The sequence below is a fragment of the Stegastes partitus genome, unplaced genomic scaffold (genome assembly GCF_000690725.1).
Source record: "Stegastes partitus isolate 25-593 unplaced genomic scaffold, Stegastes_partitus-1.0.2 Scaffold46, whole genome shotgun sequence".
NCBI lineage: Eukaryota > Metazoa > Chordata > Actinopteri > Pomacentridae > Stegastes > Stegastes partitus.
Genome location: NW_007577777.1, coordinates 91410 through 113879, shown reverse-complemented (window position 1 = coordinate 113879; position 22470 = coordinate 91410). Strand labels below are relative to the sequence as shown.

The following is a 22470-nucleotide window of genomic DNA, read 5'->3' as shown; positions in this document are numbered from 1 at the left end:
GGAAACTTGGCGGCAACCAGGTACACACACACAACACCCGGAGCGTGGGAGGAGCGGGGGAGTCGATGGAGGTCAAACAGCAATGTTTTGTTGCTCTACGGCCCATTGTGTGTTCGAAGCATGTTTTCTTGGTCTACATATAATCAGATTTATCAATTCTTTTTTCCTTATCTTACATTTATAGGTTCATTTGTAGTAAGGAGATGTCTGTGAAGATTCTCAGTCATCCAGGTCATGGTTATTCTCGTAGATTAATCGTAGCAACTGAACTTGCTTGAGTTCCTTGAAGACGTTTCACCTCTCATCCAAGAGGCTTCATCAGCTCTGACTGACTAGTTGGGAGTTCCAGATACTTATATTCTAAAGGAGCCATTAACACCTGAGTTTCGGTTTCAGCTGGGGGTTGTTACTCCTCCCCCTCGTTATGTAGTGAGGAGATGTGCCAGTCTTTGAAAAGATGATAAAGACACTTATATTGAAACACTTACGCAGAAGTGTTAGCATTGACTGTGTAACTGTCAGTTAGAGTACAAACTGTACGTCACAAAACCGCCAAAAATATTTTTACTGTTCACTACGGCCCTGAGACTGGTGACCTGTCCAGGGTGTCCCCTGCCTTCACCCTGAGTCAGCTGGGATAGACTCCAGCCCCCCACAACCCTAGTGAGGATTAAGTGGTGTATAGATAATGGATGGATGGATGGATGTTCTCTATAGCCCTGCACATTCACACATTAAGGATTGTGTATTGCCATGCATTGCTACAGGTAGTAATGTAGTAGCCACAATACGACCTGACCACAAGTTCATAGAAGATTTGTCTGCAAAAATACATCAACAGGTTGTGAAAATGATGCTATGACTGTCTTAAGCAGCATAACAACAAGGGATTTCTCCCATTTACCCTTCCAATCCGTTTGCCTCAGGTGGGTTTACTGCGAGTACCTTTTCCCTGGAAAAAAAGCAGCGAACAAATTTAATTACATGGAGGGGAACCACGATAAAGACAAACACCTCCGTGTTAAGAAGCTACAAACACCATGAAACACCGCTGCTGTTATTTGAGGCCGAGGGAAAATACGTGTCGGCGGCGCGACTTATGAAGAGTGACTCGTCCTGAAGTGCTCCTGCCAGCATAATTGCCCTCCATAAGTGGATATGTTGTTCCGCTGAGTCCATACAAATCCAATTCAGCTCGCCCTTCCAAGAAGCAAAGGGAGCAGAAAATGGCTTGTCCCTTTTAATCCATCAGTTTGGTATTAGTAGAGGAAGGGGTTTTCTTTAACTCGTTGATATGATTCATTTTAAAGGTGGCATTTAGGGGGCGTTTCATGCTGCTGTTAATTTGGCGAGAAAATGAACTTGTGGCTTTAATTGGGCGACACTATCTACCTTGATAATGTGCCAATATGAGAACACTCAAACTTCTCCTATGCAAAGGACACATCTATTAGAAAGCTGCTCTTGCAAATTGTTGGATAGAGATCAACAAGAAAAGCTGGCAGTGAACCTATAAGAACAAGTTGTTGTTGTTTAAAATTAGCTGTGGTCAGATATAAGTGGCAGGACGATGGACAGAGTCAAGATGAAGCTTAGAAAGAAGTGCAGTAGAATCACTTGTGGGATGGAACAGCTTTAGATAAATTTTCCGCACACATCCTTCTAAAGTCAGAATAGGGGATTGGAGGTGGGAAAGTGGAGTCTAAGCTCCATTAAGTGCTCGTGTTTAATTCATTACCCAGCAAACTCTCTTTTTTTGTGTGCAATGAACTGCAACACATGTCCAAATGAATCTTAATCAATGAATTTTCACAGTGAACTGACCGAAATGAATCACTATCGTCCTTGACCAAATCAGCAGGTTTTCGCAGAGGAGAATAACCTCCCAGCTGTGATTCACATTAAGTGAACTCCTTGTTAGAAGTGTATTAAAAGTCACAGAAATCATCTTAATGTGACAGAACCTAACTCAGACATAAATCACAGCCTGCAGAGCTTATAGTCCCATGGTGTTCTTGTGGAGGAGTTTTGTGGCGAAAATGTAACTGAGCTCAGGGAAAAAGGTGAACCAGCGACATAGTCAGTGATCTGTAAAATGAATAAAGTGATTCGAATCAGCACAGTGGTTCATGACTTCCTCCTCTATGGGACTGTATCCTGAAGACGAGAGTCCTGAAATGTACAACGCCACCCCCCATATTTTAAAGATTACTGACCCTCAAGCTTTCACTCCAACCTTGACGCTTGGAGCAGTTCCAAAATCTTTTGCCCTCCAAGGTAATTGGACAACATGCTGCAGAGGGCAGCTCTTGCCATTAGGTTACATAAAGACGACTGAGGATACTCCAGCTGCCAAACCAGAGAGAGGGAAGTGAAGACAGTGAAAGTTTTGAAGGAATGCTTTGGAGGTGGCTGGTAGGCAGATTTTGTTACCGTTCAACAGAGCCAGGCCAGCTGTTTATCCGTGTTGTGCTAAGCTAACTGGCGCTCAGCATTATATGAACCATCTCATCTCCTTCACAAAGTCTTCGGCCAGGAAACTTCACAGGAGAAAGATTGTCGTTCTATTATTTTTCTCCTTCAACTTCAATGCACTCGGTCCATCGATGTCCAAGAAGGTCAAATCTTGAGCCTCCAGATACTTCAGCAGCCTGCATGACTTCATCATCACTCTGGACATGGCGACTACACCAGTGAGATTTCAGTTTGGGAAACAGATTGAACGTGAGTATGTCGCATGGCAACGGTTCAAAGCCACATTTGGCTGCTTCTGCCACCTGAGCTGTGTGGACGGACTCATTGTCCTGAAGCAACATCAACCTATTCTCTCTTTTTTTTATTTGATTGCTTCAATCATTTGAGTCCTTGTGCACAATAATTTAAGGCTTTGTAGCATACAGTTAAGCCCTAAAACGAGAGTTACGCCCCTTGTTTAGGAGTCAGGCCGAGAACTTGCAAGAAAACAAATTAAGTTTGAAGAACTACCAGCTCTGCACGTTCTGCTGCAAGTCAACGTTCCCATCTGAGGCGGCCAAATAAATTCAGCCGCACACTTTAGACAAACTGACCCCGTACAGCCCTCTCTTTCTCTAACTGTGCCTGTGATCGCTCCGCTTCTCGTCCAGTTGTTCAACATTCTGCATGGAGTTAATTGTAACGCCATTTTCCCCCCTGCATCCGACTTTCTACCTCTGTACATTTTGCTCTGAAATCCTGAGTGCAGCACATCCAGTGAGCGCTGCAGGGTTTCCATAAGCCCCTCCGCTAACACTCACACACACTTGCACGCATACACACACACGCACACACACACACCTCTCTCTCTCCTCGTCCTCGAGTCTCAGCTGTTGGACAGCTCAGCCTGTAATTATGGCTGTCATCAGCAGCTCCTGGCTAGCAGCTATATTTACTGGAGAATCAGCACGCACATATACACCACAGGGAGAAAGCAAAGACCATAGAAACACACACACATGCACACAAATATACAGTAGAACCGACTATTTATAGATGCTGTCAATCAGTGCCGAGCAACAGGTAATTTAGCGCTGGGTATATCTGCATCATTCTCTCTAATCTTCTCAGGAATGTTCTCAGGAAGCATAATTTCTCTGCAGCTCGCATACGATGTCGTGGAAAAAGTAAACTTTACACTTTCACCTCGTTTTGTCTCCTTGCTGCGTTCATATTCATGTACAGTAACAACAGCATGTGCTGGAAATGATACGTTCATGTTGGTAGGGAAAATCAGCAGTACTTTCACAACCTTTAACGAAGGACACAAATTACTTAACAATGTCCTTCTCAGTTATATAACACCTGCAACTTCACTGAACAAAAACAGGTGCATGCCAGTTTCTATTTTCCCTGAGAAAACATGCAACAATTTCAGAAATTATTTCTTGCTTTTCTCTCTGACGGGGCCCAGCTCTGGTCATGTTTGAGCATTCATAACATGAATAGCACTGCATTAAAAACACACTTGCAGAAGCTGAATATGCTTATTGCACAAGCAAGTTTTTGCAAAATGCTTAAAACCACTCAAAGTAGTTTCCTGCTTTCTGTGTTGAATCAATAAACCACCTATAGATCAGTGCATATACAGTGAATGTACAGTATCCCTGTGCATACACCTCCATTCAGTATCACACCCATTCATATACAAGAAAGTATGAAAGGAACAACCCTCACTGACCTCCCAGCACCATATTTCCTTTCCTTCCATACCAGCTATGCCGGCTCTTAGTCAACGCCTTCGATCGGTAATGCGGCATTGAAACTCCTCCTCTAGCTCGCTGCACCTTTAAGTTTTCTTAATCCAAACACTTTATTCTATTCATTTTTTGTATCCTCGTGCCATTTTCTTTGCCTCTCTTCGTTGCCGTCCGACCGCTAAACCAGGATGAGTCAGAAAGGCCACATGACTGGAGGGCAGGAAGGTCAAGGCGAAGGGATGTACAGGCACAGCTGATGGCATGTGTGTGTGTGTGTGTGTGTCTGTGGGTGTGTGTGGGTGTGTAAGGGATGAAAGTGTGGCACTAAAATATCAGAGGAAAACGCTGAGTGTGGGCTCGCCTCAGGTTACTCGTCCTGTTTACTGATTATTGCTGGACTTTCTCAGTTTTAAATATAAAGGCGTGCCTACTGTGTTCCTTCTTTAACTACACAGTAAAAGCTTCAACATGTCAAAGCTACATGTTATCCCGTATGTCTTTCTGGGTTGGACATACAAAGGATAATCATTTTCATGCTGTACTCTGCCCCGTGGCGCGGCTCAGCGCTCCGTCAGCTTTGGTCTGTTTGACAAATCACTTCTTGCAGGTAGAATCTGCCCTGCAGGGTTTAGAGGCGCCTCGTGCAGGTGTGTGTGCGTCGACATCGTCATCTCACTTACAGTAACAGTAACCTGACGAGGGCATGTGATATGGAGTGTCATTGTTTTTCTAATCCTTTTTTTCTAACTAAAGTTTTTTTTTTCTAGTTACAGATTTAAAAGTTGTTGTGCTTCATATTTTTCAATAAGCGCAGCAGATAAAATCACTGATCAAACATGTCTCTGCAGCTCCCCTCAGCTTTCACTCTCCTGTGTTTACTTTTGATTTTTGGCTTCATTGAAGTATTCTGAGCCAAAACCATAATGCAGGCCACTTGACAAAGACCAGACAGAAAATTAGCAACAAGCTCAGAAACTAAAGATCTTTTACACTGCAAAACAACAACAACAACAACAACGTCAACAACAACAACAACAAAACTACAAAAAAAGAACTTGTTGTTATTTTAATCGTATAGAAAAGTCTGTGAATTACAGGCTATATGTAAATGAACAAAGCAATTTATTTTTTAGGTATGATGCAAATAATGGCAAATTACATTTACTAGTATTTACTTGTAGTATATACTTATACAGTACCTATTGCTGCTATTTAAAATTGTGTACAAATGGCAGTAAATTAGCTGTAATTAAATATGTAGCACTTTTTTACCCCCCATACTGTCAATTTAACATCCATCCATCATCTATACACCGCTTAGTCCTCACTAGGGTCGTGGGGGGCTGGAGTCTATCCCAGCTGACTTAAGGGTGAAGACAGGTTCACGTGGACAGGTAACCAGTCTATCACAGGGCTACACTTAGAGACAGACAACCAAGCACACTCACATTCACACCTACGGACAATTTAGAATCACCAATTAACCTCAACATGTTTTTGGACTGTGTGGGAGGAAGCCGGAGAACCCGGAGAGAACCCACACTGCATGGGGAGAACATGCAAACTCAGAACGCAGAAATATCCCGGGTGTCCTCACCGGGACACGAACCGGGTACCTTCTTGCTGCGAGGCAACGGTGCTAACCACCTGCACCACCTTGCAGCCCAATAATTAGATCAAATAAATTGTACATTTTTGTGTACTTTTACATTCAAACTCTGTGATTGTGGATATAAATTTGACAAACTTCTTTGTTACATTCACCATAATGCATAGACTTCTGTTTGTTTTTTGACGAGTGTAAAGAAGCACAGCTCTCGAAGTTGAATCTTTCAGGTGCCGCTCTGTACCCTCGCTGGCCTTGCAATGTCAACGGTGAACACAATACAGGGTGTCTTTTGTCAGGAACTGATGCATACCAAAGCACATAAACAACAAGCATCTTATTCATCAAACTTTTCTGATTTATAAATTCTCGCGAGCACCTGCCGAACGAGAAGCGAACCCTGATCTCAGCAGGTTCTCCCTTGGGTGAAGATTCATGGGTGGTCCGTTACGCTTCATGCTTCAAACGGGGTTACCTCATTGTGAGAGACGTTCCAAACCACTAAGTGTAAACCTCGCACGCCCAGTGTTGCCCACAGCACTGACTGTCATGGTAACCGCATGGGAACTGTAAGGGAAAGGTTAACACTACAGTGACACTGCCATCGGAGATCTCAGCCACATGTAAACATCTGCGACCAAAAATCTGAGTCGAGTTCACACTTAAGGCTCAAACGCGTCTGCTGTGAAAAGAGGAAAGATTTCTGCTCTTGCATCATGTGGCTTGCTGAATGTTGCAGCATTAAAATTTACCTAAAGTCTCGAGAAGCAAAGAGGGTTTTCCTCTGCTTTTGTCTACCGTTTCATTCTCTCTCTCTTCTTGCTGCAGAAAATAATAATAGTTGGAGCCTTTTGGCTAAAGTAGGTCAGTGGAGCCAACTGTCAGGAGCAGGAAGAGGGAGATGCAGAGCAGTAATATGCCGGCTACAGTAGGTCCCCTCAGGTCAGAGCTTTTCCCAACACGGAGGCACTGACGCACAAACTGCAGGACTGCCATGTTCGTCTGTGGACAGAGACGACATCTGTGTCCAGACAGTGGAGATGTGTGTGTGTGTGTGTGTGTGTGGGTGGACTGTCAGTGTGTGAATGCTCAAGACAATGGCTGTGTGTATGAGTCTGAGCAGGAACGGGTCAGTGCATGTTTATGTGTGTTTAGCAGTGGGGCGAGCAGATCAAGTTAGTTTTGGATCATCCTCGCTCCGCCTCTACTGTCTCACATGCTCTGGTATCAGATATGCATTTCCACTGAATCGCATCATCACACCAACAAAACGACAACATCTCTGACAAACCAGATTCCGATTGGCAGCGAGGGGGAATGTGCAGCTACTGTATGTGTGTGACATAAAAGGCTGAGCTCCAGCTGACGGACAGCGATAAACATTGGCTGAATTATTGCCTGAGCTGACCACCACACTGCTGGACTGACCCCACTGCTTGTGCTGCAGGGAGAGCGCTTTAGAAGATTCGCTATAATCGTGGCACACATTTGAAGTGCAGCTGATGCGGTTTACCAGCGAAGTGAGTCATGTTCACCCGGGAAATATCGCATAATAAGACAGTATTATATGCTAAACCCCGGCGCGACAGAACCTATTTGATCTGGAGGTTATTATGAAGACGAGTAAAGTACAAACAAAAGGAGACATTTCCTTAGAACTCAATAAGAAACATAGTTTAGTGGCCTCTAACCTAATAAGCAGTTTTCCACAGAAGCAAAATAACACTGTAATACGAGGAATCATTACTTCATTTCCCCAGAAATACTAAAGTTTTCCTTTGAGCCGTTTCCTGACGAGACAATTCACAGATATATCAGTAACGATGTCCGGTATACTACAATGTGAAAACTGTCTTTTACAGAACACAGGAAAAGATGCTTGGAGTAATTTAGAAATGTGTTATCACATAGTGTGTCCAGTAAAGCTACTCTGTCTTTATTGGTTTTAATATTGTCAGCACTGTCTGCAGCACATGTAGCAGAGCACATATCGCTAAACACAGCTTTGTCTATATGGTAAGTTGCTAACTAGTTTGTTAAATGTATTGCTGGAAAGTTACTGAACAAAGATCCCATTGCTTTCCCATTTCAATATAACTAACAAATACGTGGATATCGGGATTTCTTAGTCCCTAAAATTGGCCAAAAATCCAGCATCATTCAAGCATAATTAAGATAACGCAATTACTATTGAGTGCACCTGAATATAAGCTGCACCCACTAACTTTAAAAAGAAAACAAGTTTTGTACATATATGGGCCGCACTATATATAGTGTCTATAGTATATAGTCTATAAGCTGCAGATGTCCACGTTGTAACATGAGATATTTACACAGAAAGATTTTCTTAACTTTTATTTAAATACATACCGGTAACCTACACAAATACGTACCATAAATGGTTTTTGTCTGAACAGTGCCTGTAACACGGCTGGTTAAAAAAATACAGTTGCCTACTATGAAAAGTCATTGTTTGCTATCTTCATCTTCCTCCTGCACTAAAACCACTAAAGTCGTCTTCTTCAGTGCCGGAACTGAACAGCCTCAGAATTACTTCCTCGGTCTCTCTTTCGTTGTTGCTCTCAATGTCACTTTCGTCTCGAAGCAAATTTGTAAAACTCATAAAAATCCATAAATTAGCCGCATCGTTGTTTAAGCCGCAGTGTTCAAAGTGTGTGAAAAAAGTAGCGGCTTATAGTCTGGAGTTTACGGTACTTGTCAATATTGTTGACAAGAAGTAAAAACTTGTGTCTGCACCAGATATTCATAAATAAATCACTGAATGAGTGTGAAAAGTCTTTTCTATGTTCCTACAAACTAGTGATTTACTGTTGACTCACTCACTATCCTGTACAGTTAAGGACTCAACAGGTGCCTCAGTAGTGGGTAGTCACCTGAAATTTCTGGCATTTACTATTCATCATCATTCTGTGTCATCACTGACAGCTACAGAGTCGCACAGCTGTCAATTTTGCAGCTGCAAAATGCAGTAAATCGTGGCACACCACTTGCTTCCTTACTATTAACATACTGAAAAATAATGGCAGTAAACGTAGTGCACTTTTGTCCTCTGAAGTATCTGATTGTCACAGTTTTCACCCAAACTACCTGTATTTAAAGAGGAGCTTAAAACAGTCAGTATTATGTTAGAATCTTATTCTTTTAACAAAATTATCCTGTACAATTGGATAATTGATAAGATATTACCAAGACATGTCTTGTGCTTTCATTTGGAGGAACGTACTAGAGATGTTATAGAGGCCAGGTTAGTTCTAAGCCAAACCCAGTTACAGCGATACAGACTTTGGATATACTCTGTAAACTTTGGCTGGAAATGCCTCCCCTCAACCAAGCATTGATTAAACTCCTAAAAACTCACCTCTGTGTATCACAATTACATAGTTAAAGTTAGTGTTTCCATGTAAAGAATCCCTTCCTTCCTTAAAATGACTTACATGTAACTGCACTTTTGACTCCTCAAGAATGTGCAGATCTATGACGTCTTACTCTTCTGCTCCTCCACCGCTCAGTGCAGCTCGAGCACAGCAGCTCGCCCACAACTCTGCTCAAACTCTAATGGCAAGTTGTAATGTTGGAGTAATTCAGCAGTACATGTTCAAACCAAAACCTAAGGGAGAACAAAGATACAGAAAGCCCCGTCCTGCAGGATTGGGTTCTTGTTTTTTAAAAAACATTTGAAACCCCTGAAAGTTTAAACCTGTGTTTTTTAGTCTTTGTTTGACAGCTTGTCATACGCTTGTCGTACCTCTGTGAGGACCCTGGGGGTGATCACAACATAAACACTGAGCTGCTAGATGGCTCCACGACCAGATAAATCTCCATCGTTCTCCTCTTGCTCTCCAGCCAGTGGAGCGGGACTCTGTCCACTATGATCCAGTGCTTTGGCAGGCACCATGTTGGCTCAGAGGAGGATACTGTTTCCTTCGCCGCACAAGGCAAGTACAGACAAGAGCCTCGGAGAGAAATGGATTTGTGAAATCCGACCTGGCTTCTAGTCTTGCGGGCTTCTCCTCCAGCTCTGTGCATCATGCTAATACCTTGTGTAAGCGTGTCTGTGGTGAGGGTGCATCAGGTATTTTACCCTTTGAGCAAGGAGCTGAACACTTTTACCGTAGAAGTGAAACAGGTCATTAAGATCTCCACAGAGCTCGTATTACGATTGGATGTTTTCGGCTGTTGCAAAACACTAAATTCCTGAAATTTTTCACATAATTGTTAAAAAAGCAAAGTCCTTGCAACATAGCTTGGCTAAATGTGGACAAAACTGTACTATAAAGTTGATAAAAGTGGCTTGTTTTCAGCCGTAGTGTCCTGATTACCAAAGGAATGCTGCCCTTCTACTGCTACCACTTGTTGCAAGACAAATTCCTGCACTGTGGAAATGAGTTCTAAATTTTTCTGTTGGTGACGTTCCGCCTTTTAAAAGACGACTGCGTGTTGTGTCATGCATTAAAGCCACTCTTGATTTATTTGTTCATTCAAATCTCAGATGTTGTTTTGCTGCAAAGCATTCAAGAAAAGCCCTGTGGCAAAGTGTGGCGCAAAGACATCAAAGGTGTGATCTCACTCAGGTGTAGCGTCACCTCACACGCTTACGAGAATCGTCCCGCCTCAGGACTCCTTTAATTGCGCTTCTCAACCTCATCTCCGTCCAAAATCTGAAGAGGAACCAGCGTCTGAACGGGAAAACTCTAGTAAAATCAAAGCAATTGACACGTCGTATCGCTTGAGGGAGTTTTCAAAAATTGCACAAAGGAAAACAAACAAACAAACAATAGGCGTTAAGCCCCGCAATTAGTGGTTTTGTCATGTAATTGGTAGCCAGGGGAGGGGTGGAAATGCATCCTATTGCACAAGAAAGAGGAACAATACAAAACATTCCTGCAAGACGGCGGATAAGCTTTTTCCAAAAGCAGCAGAACGAACTGGAGTAGATGGCAGTGATTTAGTTCAGGGGAACAGAGGCAAATACAAAAGACCCTCAAGACTGACATTCCCGAGGAAAAGTTATTTCCCTTTTGGGCTCTCTGAACTCTGGCGATCAAGAGGCTACAAGGCCGAGCGCTGTTCTGACTCCTCAGCAGCGACTGAAAGCGGCTCTTCATGCTTTCTGACCTGACCCAGTTAGACAAACACTGGTTTATTTAGATACCAAACAGCGAAAAGTCATTCCAGCCACGGCGCCATCGATCTCATGATCAACTAGGTTTTATTTTTTTTACAGTCATTAAAGCCCCGGTGCTGCTGCTGCTGCTGTCCTCGGGGACACACCGCTCTCTTGTACTTTGCTTTTGCACACGACCACGGACCAAAAATTCAGACTCTCTGAATTACTCATGAGGTGAAAGAAGGAACTGAAGAAAGCATTGTGTGTGTTTTGGTCTCAATAGAGCTCCTGTGCACTTTTACTCAAGTTGTTTCATTTGATTTGGTGCAGTTGTTTTCTTTTTTTTTCTTCAGAGAAATGTTTCAAAGGAGATTGTGTGCGTGTGTGGTAGGATGAGATAACAAGGGAATAAAGTGTGTTCATGTGGGTAATGCCACTTAAGGAGTTAACTGTAGTTTCTGTGAGAAGCGAGGGTTCGCACAGAGGTGAATTTGCAGGGGCTCATGGGTAATCGGGGCGAACTGAGGCTTTGTTTACATCATTATGAAGCATGAGCTGCATGTGCGACACTTATCTCCCGTCTCATACGAAACACTGTGACACATTAAACGCGAGCGAACAAACGTGCACATAAAAACCTCCCCTGTAGCTCAGTAACGAGTTTGTGAAACTCCTTCAAAAAGCACTGGCTCCGTCCTCAGATGCACACAGAACAAAGCTGCCTTTACAGTATCTGCAAAATCAATTCAGCACTTTTTTATCTTCTGCAGGTATGATCTCAGTCGCCTAAAAATCCAAAATATTGATCCGTGTCCCGGAAGGGTCAGTTCACCAAAAATTACAAAGACAAACCAACAAACCACCACGTTTTCTCACCTACTTCTTCTGCTATTGAGTCAGAAACATGGATTCTGGTTTTATGTGCGGAGGTTCTGAGATACTCGCCTCTGTTGACTGCTTCTAAACTGAGCGAAAAACATCTCTCGCTGGACGCAACACCAGATGTACCTGTATAAATTGTTGAACGAATATGAGATGTGGGCAGCGACTTAAAGGTCTGGAAGCAGGTTACTTCAACAGTGGGTGAGAGAATATATTTTTTGACATGTGTTCAGTCAACATGTGCTCAAAAGTTTCACGGTGAGCCACTTTGAGTTTCTGTTCCAAATAACGTGACGAAGTGAGGCGGGTACGAAGCTGAAACTCACTGTTCCCCTCAGAGTAAAGTTAACCGAGGCTTTTTGCTAATTCATACGACCTGAGCCGGAATCACAGAGTGAGGAGGAGAAGCAGAATAAAAGGGAGGGAGAGAGAATGTTTGTCGCTCTGCTCTGTTGAGGCACTCTGACATTTCTGCTGCCAGGCTAAAAGTAGTCCTCCTTTAGTCATAATTCAGCTCAACGCTGCAGCAGCAGAAGCATGACAAGCAGGACTAACTGTGCCACACACAACCCAACCTGAGGTCTGTGCTGCATTCTTGTCATTCTCTTACCTTTAGCCTAACAATAAAAAAACTATATTACGTGCGTTTTTTCTGCTATTTCTACACAGACTGTTACACAACGAGAGACTTTTCTTTCACCATCATTGTTCAGGTTCATGAGCTGTCAGATGGGCATTTGTTCAGCCCTCTGCTGCTATTCTTACAGCAGACTTTCCTTACATCACATGTTGTTTTTTTTACTATGGTAACAGTAGCATGATATACGCTTGAAATTCTTTGTAATTACTGACAAAATGGATTTTTATCTAAGACAGAAATAGACAGAAGCAGGCTTCTCATTTGTAGCTGGCAAAGAAAAAAAAAAGGCAAGTGCAGAATTTTTAACCCCTTTGGCTTGTGTTTGACATACTGTTGCCCTCTGCAGTCAGGATTGGCGTTAATGCTCTGAACACCAAAACCTAAGCTTGAAATGCACGTTATCTTTGTTATTTTTTAAAAAATATGCTCCATTACAGGGCTGCAAGGTGGAAAGGTGGTTCGCATCGTTGCCTCGCACCAAGAAGGTCAGCAGTTCGTGTCCCGGTGAGGATGCCCGGGATCTTTCTGCTCCGGCTGTTCTCCGGCTTCCTCCCACAAGGTCCAAAAACATGTTGAGGTTAATTGGTGATTCTAAATTGTCTGTAGGTGTGAATGTGAGTGTTCTTGGTTGTCTGTCTCTAAGTGTAGCCCTGTGATAGACTGGTGACCTGTCCAGGGTGTCCCCTGCCTTCATCCTATGTCAGCTGGGATAGACTCCAGCCCCCCACGACCCTAGTGAGGATTGAGCGGCGTATAGATAATGGATGGATTTCTGACACAATAATTTTATTCTAATTCTAATTATTATAATAAAATCTTCTAGCCATGGCTGTGTTGTTTCCATAGATGTGCAGGACTTTATGTCGCAGTGAAAAATGGGCCCACAGTGAGTAAAAATGTGACAGGAGCAAAAAAATAAAAACACCTAAGACCTGCTTAGAGTTCAGAGGGTAATATTACAAGAGAAAAAGAATTTTCTCATGTGGACCAGCTGATGTGTTGACAAACTGTTCTCTTAGCTTCATCTTTTGACCCCGTGTGTTATTCCGGCCACCAGGTTAACAGCCATTCCTCATAAATGCTGCAAAATCCCACATCTCCTGCTTCACGCTGAGCCCGTTCTGCACATAACTCTAATTTCGTGAGTAGAAAAGATTTGCAAATGTACCACTGAAACTAATAATTTAGAAAGAAAATAGGCCAGTGGTAGCAAATTTGCATACGGCACCACCAAGAATGAAACACTTGAATATTCAAGACAAAACACAGGGAATAATTTCCATCACTAATCCAAAGAGCTAATTAGAACAGAAAATATAAGCGATCCATATTCTGCAACCTTCAGCTGCGTCTATGAATAAACACGCCGTGCCTGCTGGCCAAAACTCGACATGAATGTGTGCGCGGGGATTGGCTGGTTTGTTGCAGAGAGTCATCTGGCAGCGTAGCTCCTGGCTGAGTGGTTCAAAGGGAACGTCACGTTACCATCAGCGAATATCAGTCAGAACTGGGTCAGTGGCGGCATTAACATACATTACGCACCAAATGATGCAATATCTGGGAGTATCCTCGTCCTCGCCGTCCACTCGACACCCAAGGAGCCGCTGAGCGACACCGTGAGCCCGCGTGGACCTTTAATATTCATATATAGAAATGTATTTATAGCCTGGTGTTAGTGTGAACAGTGCAATCAAACGGCGCTTTTGTGAGCAGTTTGAGAGATAAAACACGGCAGAGCGCTTGTAAAGCTCTGACCGTGTGTGTCAAGAGAGTATTTGTGAATTTCACACTGAGGAGAACCTGTGAAATTGGTTCAAAATGAGTGTAATCGACCATTTTGCCACTGTTGTGTGTTTCAGTGGGAGGAAGCGGAGCAGCTTTATCAGAATAAAAAGGACAGTTCTGAGAAGTGCATTTATTTGCTTTTTTGCCAAAAGCAAAAATCAATGCTACTGGCGGCTAATTGGCTTAGCTTAGCTTAGCATAAAGACAGTAGACAGCTAATTAAGCTCTATCCGATATCACAAAATGCACCTATTAGACCCTTTTAAGCTCATTTATCACCAAATTATAGCTTTATTTTATTTAAAGGTTGGGGTTTGATGGAAAGAAAACAAATATTTATTACTATTCCTTGTGTACCAGAAGATACACAATATGAAGTGCTGTGATCTATGAAGCATCATTTTCTCTACAGCCTATGTGTCAGTCTCAGTTCAAGGTTAGTTTTATTGTGGCTACATGAAATAAACAATCTGACAGTATTTTTTTCTTCCACTCGTGAATAATCATCAGTCGGGGCCTCCTGTAATTCTGCTACTTTCCCAGTATCCAGCTGACCACAGCTTATGATTACAGCTGGTTTTAAAATAACAAATACTCACACAAAGTGCACGCTGCAAAGATTTTCTTGTGGCACATCATGCTCGGTTAAAAACATCTGCCTGTTACACAAGAACGCCCACACGGCAGAGGGCACGCCTCCTCGCAGCTTTCTAAAAAGGGCAAAAGTTAAAAAATCGATAAACAAACTCTGCAGAGAGCCGCTCCTGCAGGAGGGGAACTGGAGACGAAATGAAGCGTGAAGGAGGGCTCGCTAATGATTATAATCAATGCACGTGTCACCAGTGGTATGACTTTCACTATAGTCCCATATATCTGCTTTTATTCCTCCTCTTCACTCAGATAAATTAACATCTTGTGGGGTTTTTTTATTGCTAGCATCTGTGTCAGAGTATCAGAGCGTACTCATGCATGAAGTAGACAACCCCACCCACACAGCTGAGGAGATCCCTCTGGGCCCCCCCGTCAGCCGTCGCTTTTACCCTTTTCTCAACCAAAAAGTCACAAACCAACCGCTCTGACCAATCCTGGAGCAGCTGTCTCGGCCCTGCTGCCCACCTGGAAAACCCACGCCTGCTCCCGGCACTTCACAACTAACTCTTGGCAACCCTACCGTCCTCGTAGAAGGCATCCTCCGCTTCCTCGCGCATCATCTCATCCAGGTCATCCTCTGCAATGTCGGTCATAGCCATCACTATTCCTCCTCCTCTTCTTCCTCTTCTTCTTCTCCTCTCCCTCGGCTGCCTAATCAGAGCTTCAGATAGGGTGACTGGGCTGTAAAATTGAATCAACGCCGGCTCGGCCTCTTCGCTTCAGGCGACAGTCCGATCACCGGGAGGCTCCTCGCACGAGCAGGAGAGGACAAGGACTGAGCCGAGCTTCAGCTCTCTGCACGAGAATGTGTGTGTGTGTGAGTGTGTGTGAGTGCCAGGTGAAGTGTGTGTGTGTGTGGGTGAGAGAGAGGACTCCCAGCAACCTTCACTAAGTTTCAGCAACAGTGCTGATTTCATAACATCCTGTGCAAAGCTGAAGTGAGAGTGTGCTGTTTGGAGAGCACTTGTATGAGTAAGTGTGCGCATGTGTGTGTCAGAGTGCTACAGTACGGGGAGGGTCAGTAGTGTGTACATGTGTGCCTCCATGTGTGTGTGTGTGTCCATATGCACAGTACGGCTCTCTACAGTGAGTCAGCTCAAGCGCCTGGCGGTTAACAGGAATAATTAGATTCTGTATTTTGAGCCAGCAAGGACATGTAAAGAAGGTGTGAGAATGTGTGTGTGTGTGTGTGTGTGTGATGTGAAACTGGCTCTGCTTGTCATTTCGTCACAGCTCACAAGGAATCATGGGACCACACTGATTGCTCCCTCTATTTTTTCATTTGGCCCACTTCGAGGGGGCCTTGGCAGAGCCGCTAACGTCTGGTGTCATCTGCTGTTGCTGAGAGCCTCCACGGAGCGGCTCATGCAGCGAACAAACACGCTCACCTGCTCCGAAAAAGACAGATTTAGATTCAGACACAGTGGGAGTAGCTCTCATGTAATCATAGTTTTTTTTTTACATTTGAGACTTAAGCTTAAGACTACATTTGAGTTACAGATTTAGAATCTGTGTTTCCGAAGCAGAAATTGTGAGGCAAACTTTGATCAGCGCTGCAGGCTGTTTGACACCACTTCTTAGTCTTTTTAAATGGATTTCCAGAAACCTCAAAGACTCTTCCACTGTTCACTTTTGCTGCACATCCTTTTAACACAGCATATAAAATTCAAGTCTTCTCTTTTCAAACAAAAATCGCAGCCACAAGTGAAACATTTCTACACTTCACCTCATTATTCACTTGCATATTAATCCTTCAGCTGCCGTCTTTGTTTGGTTTCTAAAAATGTTTAATCCTTCTGATAGTGCAGAAGACAAAATACTGTTTATTCCACCTGATATTCTAATGAATGTTGTTGAACGACATGCAAGGTTTAAGAGTCTGGCTTGGAAAAAAGAAAAAGTTGTGGACTCTGTGATTTAAATGTCTCAAATATAATGTGTTCTGCTCCACAGGCAGGAGATTGTGAGTCAGACTCACCAGAAAAGCACAGTGGCTCACAAAGTGACCACAGGTGTAGTAGCACATCCTGGAATGTTTGTCATACTGCATTTGACACAATATGTATTAGGACATGCAAAAAAAATAAAATTCTGGCACACCACATGTTATGATGGTATGTGTATAAGAAGGCGCTGCTCTGCTATGCATGCCTGTAGTCTGACTCACCGGATGTAGACCTCAAACATATGCCTGCCACTGGCTGTGCATTTCATGCAACATTCTCCTTTTGCTCCCACTATCTGTGTCTTACCATTTTCAAAATCCACTTCGCTATGAGAAACAACAACAACAGACTTTGTGCTAGAAATCTACATGCTAAAAAGTTTTCACAAAGAGTTATATCGTGCTATGAGACAGGCCTCTTTGGTTTTGTGTATAACATTTGCTGTTGAACGGGGACATCCTTATGTGTTTTCCGATCGGTTAGGGAAAAAGTTTCATTTTCCAAGCATGTTCCATCAAAACAACTTCCTCTAGACACTATTTGTCAGGGGCACCATCTCTGCATCCTGGGCTTAGCACTCCGAAAGTTGATTTCAAGAAATACAAACACACTAGAATGTTTTTACCCTACAGCAGAATGATAATGGGTGAAGTCAGACCATTCTCCATCAGTGACATGATGTTGTAGACCAGGGACTGTATATATGTGAACAAATGTTTTGATAACCAGTTTAAGAGGTTGTGGGTGGTTGTTGAGATATATTGCGCAATAGAAAGAGACGAGAGATGAGCTTGAGTCTCTGTTCCTTTATTTGACTCCACTTACAGCAAGACTGACTGACTTCTCTAACAGTTAGAAGTTTTTACCACCACATCCACTTTCCCCAAATTTTTTTTTAACTTTACCCCTGTTGTCCCTTCAAAATAATACAATTGTGTGTGAGACCTACAGAAGTAGTGTACACCACAAGACCAACAACAGACTGATGTTGGTATCCATATAGCCAAGTCAACAGCGGAGTTGAAAGTCATGTTTACTGTGCAGGTGATGGGATGTATCTTAGTGTTAATCCAGTTTAATACATGAGTGAGGTACATAGATAAAGTAAATCTTTTCCAACAGCATACCAGGTAGTCTGGTTTGCATTTACCCTCCAGAAAAATTGCGTTTATGTCTGTAATTGAAGTGTAAAACAAAGCAAAAGCTGGTGTCACATGTAAATGGGGCCGGTCGTTTTAAGAAATGAACAAAAAAGAACCAGTGTAACTATGCCGTATGTGTCTGGAACAATTAAAATGTCTTTGACGACACAAAAAGCAACTTATGAACACATCTGACTGCACATTTTCCAGCCCGTCGTGCGCAGGGTGACTCTCCTTTATGACTCCAGCTTTTTAAAAGACTTGTTCCATCCCCAGGAGGCCCCTTACCGGTCTCTCTCAAGCATCTCGTGTCCGGTCCCCAAATTACCGCCAACATGCAGCCTTGTCTCTTTTTGACCTTTAATTTATTCTTAGATGGAAAGGTTTAAAAAGCAGCCAGCCGCAGAATTTTCTTCCTCTTTCTCACACTGTGCTTCCATCTGTCTTCACCGTGCAGTTCCTCTGACTCACCCCATTTAGACAAACCAATTTCCAACCAAAATAGAAACTAGGCCTCAAGTCAGTTCATTATCACTTTTTCTTCAGACTTCCTCTCCCCCGCCGCTGCCTCCCTTTAAGGCCAAAGCTCGAGGGAACAAACCTGGAGACAAACTCATTTTCACAGGGGCCGGTCCAGACAATTCAGATGCATCACAACTGTTGACAGATGGGACGTAAACTATGGACACGTGTGAAGAACATGTGGAGTAAAGATGTTTTGCGTAGTTTGTTGGGTTAAGAGCGAGGCTTACTATTTAGTGTGAAGCACAAACTGTGACGATGGCATGGACACTGCGACCCACAACAGATGTACAAATCGCTCTTTGTATAACGGTGAATATGTTTAAGTGTCCAATTTGAACATCTTTTACTGTATTAACCACATTAAAAAACACATAGATCACAAGATACTTTGCAGGTCCTCTGACCCACGAGTAGGTTCTGAGCTCTGGTTTAGAATAAATCCTCCATGACACACTGCTGCTTCGACAATAGAACAACAATAAAAACATTAAGTCGTGATTATACTCACTTATGGATGCACACGTGGACAACTGCGGACACAAAAGACACATTGTTGTTGGCATTAACCTCCTTTCTAGCCTGTTTGGAGAAATCTGTTGCACACATGCACGTAGATCAGGGTCTGCAAACATGCATACATCTGTAGAAGGGTCTGTGTGGGCTCTTGCAGATGATAGAATTGATGTCACTTAGACCCTATAGAACAGGATGCTTGTGGATGTGGAAAGTATAACACTGGGCAGAGTATGGAATATGTAGTTGCAGATATGCTGCACATGTGTGGAACAGACTCCTTCAGATGGATTACAAAGTAGTAAATTAACAACTAACTGTCCGTGGTGTCCTCGACTGTGCATCTGCAAGGACATATTATCCAGGCTTAATGTACGCATGCATATATGTGTGTTGTGTGGTTTACAGATGAGGTACACTGGGTAAAAATTCCAAACTTTTTAGCGTATTGCAGTTCAAGTGACAGGCTTCTGCTCATCCTAGATCTGCTGTACAGACTTAAGAAAATCTATAAAATCACAGAGCTTTCTCCCAAAACTGGAGGAGTAGTATAAATAGCAAGTCCAGAGAGACATTAGGGTAGAGTGGCATGATGGCTTAGCTGGACTGTCACTGCAGAAAGGGGTTAAATCAAGCCATGAATGAATGCTTACTGTTAGTCTGTGTGCTCATCTTATGGGAGGGGCTTCAAGCAGAGAGGGCAGGGGGGGGGAGAAGCTGTAAGAGGAGGTGATATGTTTTAAAATTCTGGTGTTTTTCTTTTGCCTTTCCCAGATTTTAAAGTTGGATCTAAAGCTGGAAGGGTGTTATGTGTAACAGCAGGTGGGCAGAGACTCACTGAGGAGCCAACCAGCGCTAGAAATGTCAACAATGTGTCTGAAAAACAAGAGTAGCAGTTATTGCAACTCCTGTTGAAACATGAGGAGAAGAGGGAAAAAAATGTCTTACAAGTTGTACATACACATATAAAAGAAGAAGACGTGAGCAACTGCATGCATCCAGTCTGATGCCCGCTGTATACTACAGTCGGTCTTTATGTGGGAGAACCAAGCACCAGAATCAAACAAATCAGAGTTTACATCATGTGTCTATTAATCTGTAAGGTTGTTGACAGAAAACTAATCTGTAATAGTCTTATCTTCATTCATTTATTATGCAAAAAGAAAAAAAAAAGCTTCTCAAATAAGAAATCTGGCCGCTTCTTCTGTTTCATATCACTGCAGATTGATTATTATTGTTTGAAGATGTACATTTCTCATAATTTCAAATGTGCATTCTCCCAATTTTCCGACATTCTTCTGGCTGAAAGAATAATCAAGTCATCACAAACTAAATCAGTAATTAATTGCCGTCCTAATACAAACACACGGACAGTGCACAGGGAGGATCTGGCGGACTGTGATTCACACAGAAAACCAGGGCTGAACAAGGAAACACCCTGCTGACAACATGGAAAGAAACGGTGGCGTCTAAAATGAGAAAAGTGCAGAAAACAGCATATGCATCTTAAAAATCAGTGATGGAAAAACAGAGAAGAAGACACAATACAGCGACAAACTTCCTCATCACAGTGAGATAGAAACTCGCCCTGCAGCACAAAGGCCTGATATAAAACTGTACAATCTAGACGTGAGGCCAAATTATTCCCACAAATTGCTGCCATGTAATGTTGCTCCAAAGGTTTTCTTCTAATCATGCAACTCAACACGGATCCATCATGTCTGATTAATGCTCACATTGTCTTGTTGCAAACACTGGAGCGTCAGATTAAATGATAGGGATTATTTAAAAAGATATAATTACTGCTTGCCAGCCAGTCTGATGGTTCACAGCTAACAGCAGTGACATTTTGCCTCTGTGCTCGTCTGCCAGAAGCACGATGCAGCGAAGGAGAGTCACTGGTCATGCAGGCAAGTAAACAGAAAACACACTCATATACAGAACACTGACACATGCAAAGCAAAGCCCACTGTCTTATGCAGATTCATCCCACTCCCATCTGTTCGCTGCTATAATCATCACATGTTCTGGTGACTGTATCATGATTTATGTGCAAAATTCTTTTTTATTTTTTTTTAGCATAAACCCTGTGTTATATTATTCACAGCAAAAAACGGTGCTTGCAGGTGGCGAGAAGTTCCAAATCTGAGCACACATTTTGGTCTTTTCAGCAGCTTGTGACCATGAGCTGCTTCACAGGCTGGAAAAACGGGGTCACGTTCGGGCTGCGTTTGCCCTGCTGCATTTCAATGACTGGGTACATTGTTGTCAGCACCAGAGAAAACCCCCTGCTTCGGGAAATGCAAACGCACGCCGCTGGGATGCACAATGCAACACAAACGGACACTCACATGTCCATGTAATAATATTCAACACTTTCCGCACAATACCACCAAAAGACAGTGCAGACAAACAGGCAAATGCACACACACACATACACACACACACACACACACACACATTTGTTTCTCTGGCTTTGCAAAGAGTCGCACAATCAGACCCGCTTGGTACAATGGTGTTGTTTGAATGGGGTCAAACAATGGAGCTCTTTGGCATCTGAATCGAGCCAGATGATGAGTATCCCAGGAGGCTGAATAGGCGGCTTCAGCCTCCTACACAGCCGCTCTTCTGGCCCTGAAAATATGCATCAGTACACTGTGGCCTAAAATATCAGTTATTAGCATGGAAGCAGTGACTCATTAGCATCTCGGCTAATTCTAGCTAATTTGAAAGCATGCCGCTTCTTGCAGGGACAGGAAACAAGAGAAAGTAATTAACATCAGACAGCAGTGCTCCTGCATGAAAAAAAAAACAAAAACCTTTGCATTTAGTTGAGCGATGTTTATGTCGATGCATCCCCTGCATATGTGTTTATCTTCCTGTTATATACGATTTTAGTTTCAGGTCACGACTTGTTTTTGTGTCTGGGTTCATGAAATGCACAAAATATTATCAGCGTTCACAGCAGGAAGTGACTTATTTATGCTTAATTTTCTTCATTCCGGGACACTGAGTTTATGCCCTTATTTCCTCTTAGAATTTACTGTTTCAGTAACCTGTTTGCAGTGCAACAAGTCAACAATAAAGGCTGATTTCAGTGAGTTTTGTTTTAGATTCTGCATTTCAATTTAACTAGTTTTAGGAATAGAAAAAAAGAAACCGATTTAATTTATTTATTTTCTTCATTTTTGCAGCTTGTACAAGATTCTAAAATTAAATTCAAATAAAATTCACTTATAACGCTGTTCCAAACTGTGATATTCAGGTCAGGGCAGAATACTTGCTTATATAACAATGTCATAAGCATCTCTATAGGCGATGACACCATAAAAATTACAAGCTTGACCAAAAACAGGAAGACACGCCCTACAGACAGGATATTACTGCAACACAACAAGCCAATTCATAAAATGCTGTGGAAACCAGATTTCCGAATAC

At 42.8% G+C, this 22470-nt stretch overlaps 1 protein-coding gene across 2 annotated transcripts in view; it reads right to left on the bottom strand.

Moving 5' to 3' along the window:
* ripor2 (RHO family interacting cell polarization regulator 2) overlaps positions 1-15696 on the bottom strand; it is a 75765-nt gene extending 60069 nt beyond the window's left edge. For both annotated transcript variants that reach the window (XM_008306376.1, XM_008306383.1), the window contains exon 1: positions 15427-15696. In XM_008306376.1, coding sequence (XP_008304598.1) covers positions 15427-15505 — 79 coding nt within the window. In that variant the 5' untranslated portion in view covers positions 15506-15696. The remainder of the gene's footprint in view (positions 1-15426) is intronic.
* Between the last annotated feature and the right edge of the window lie 6774 nt (positions 15697-22470).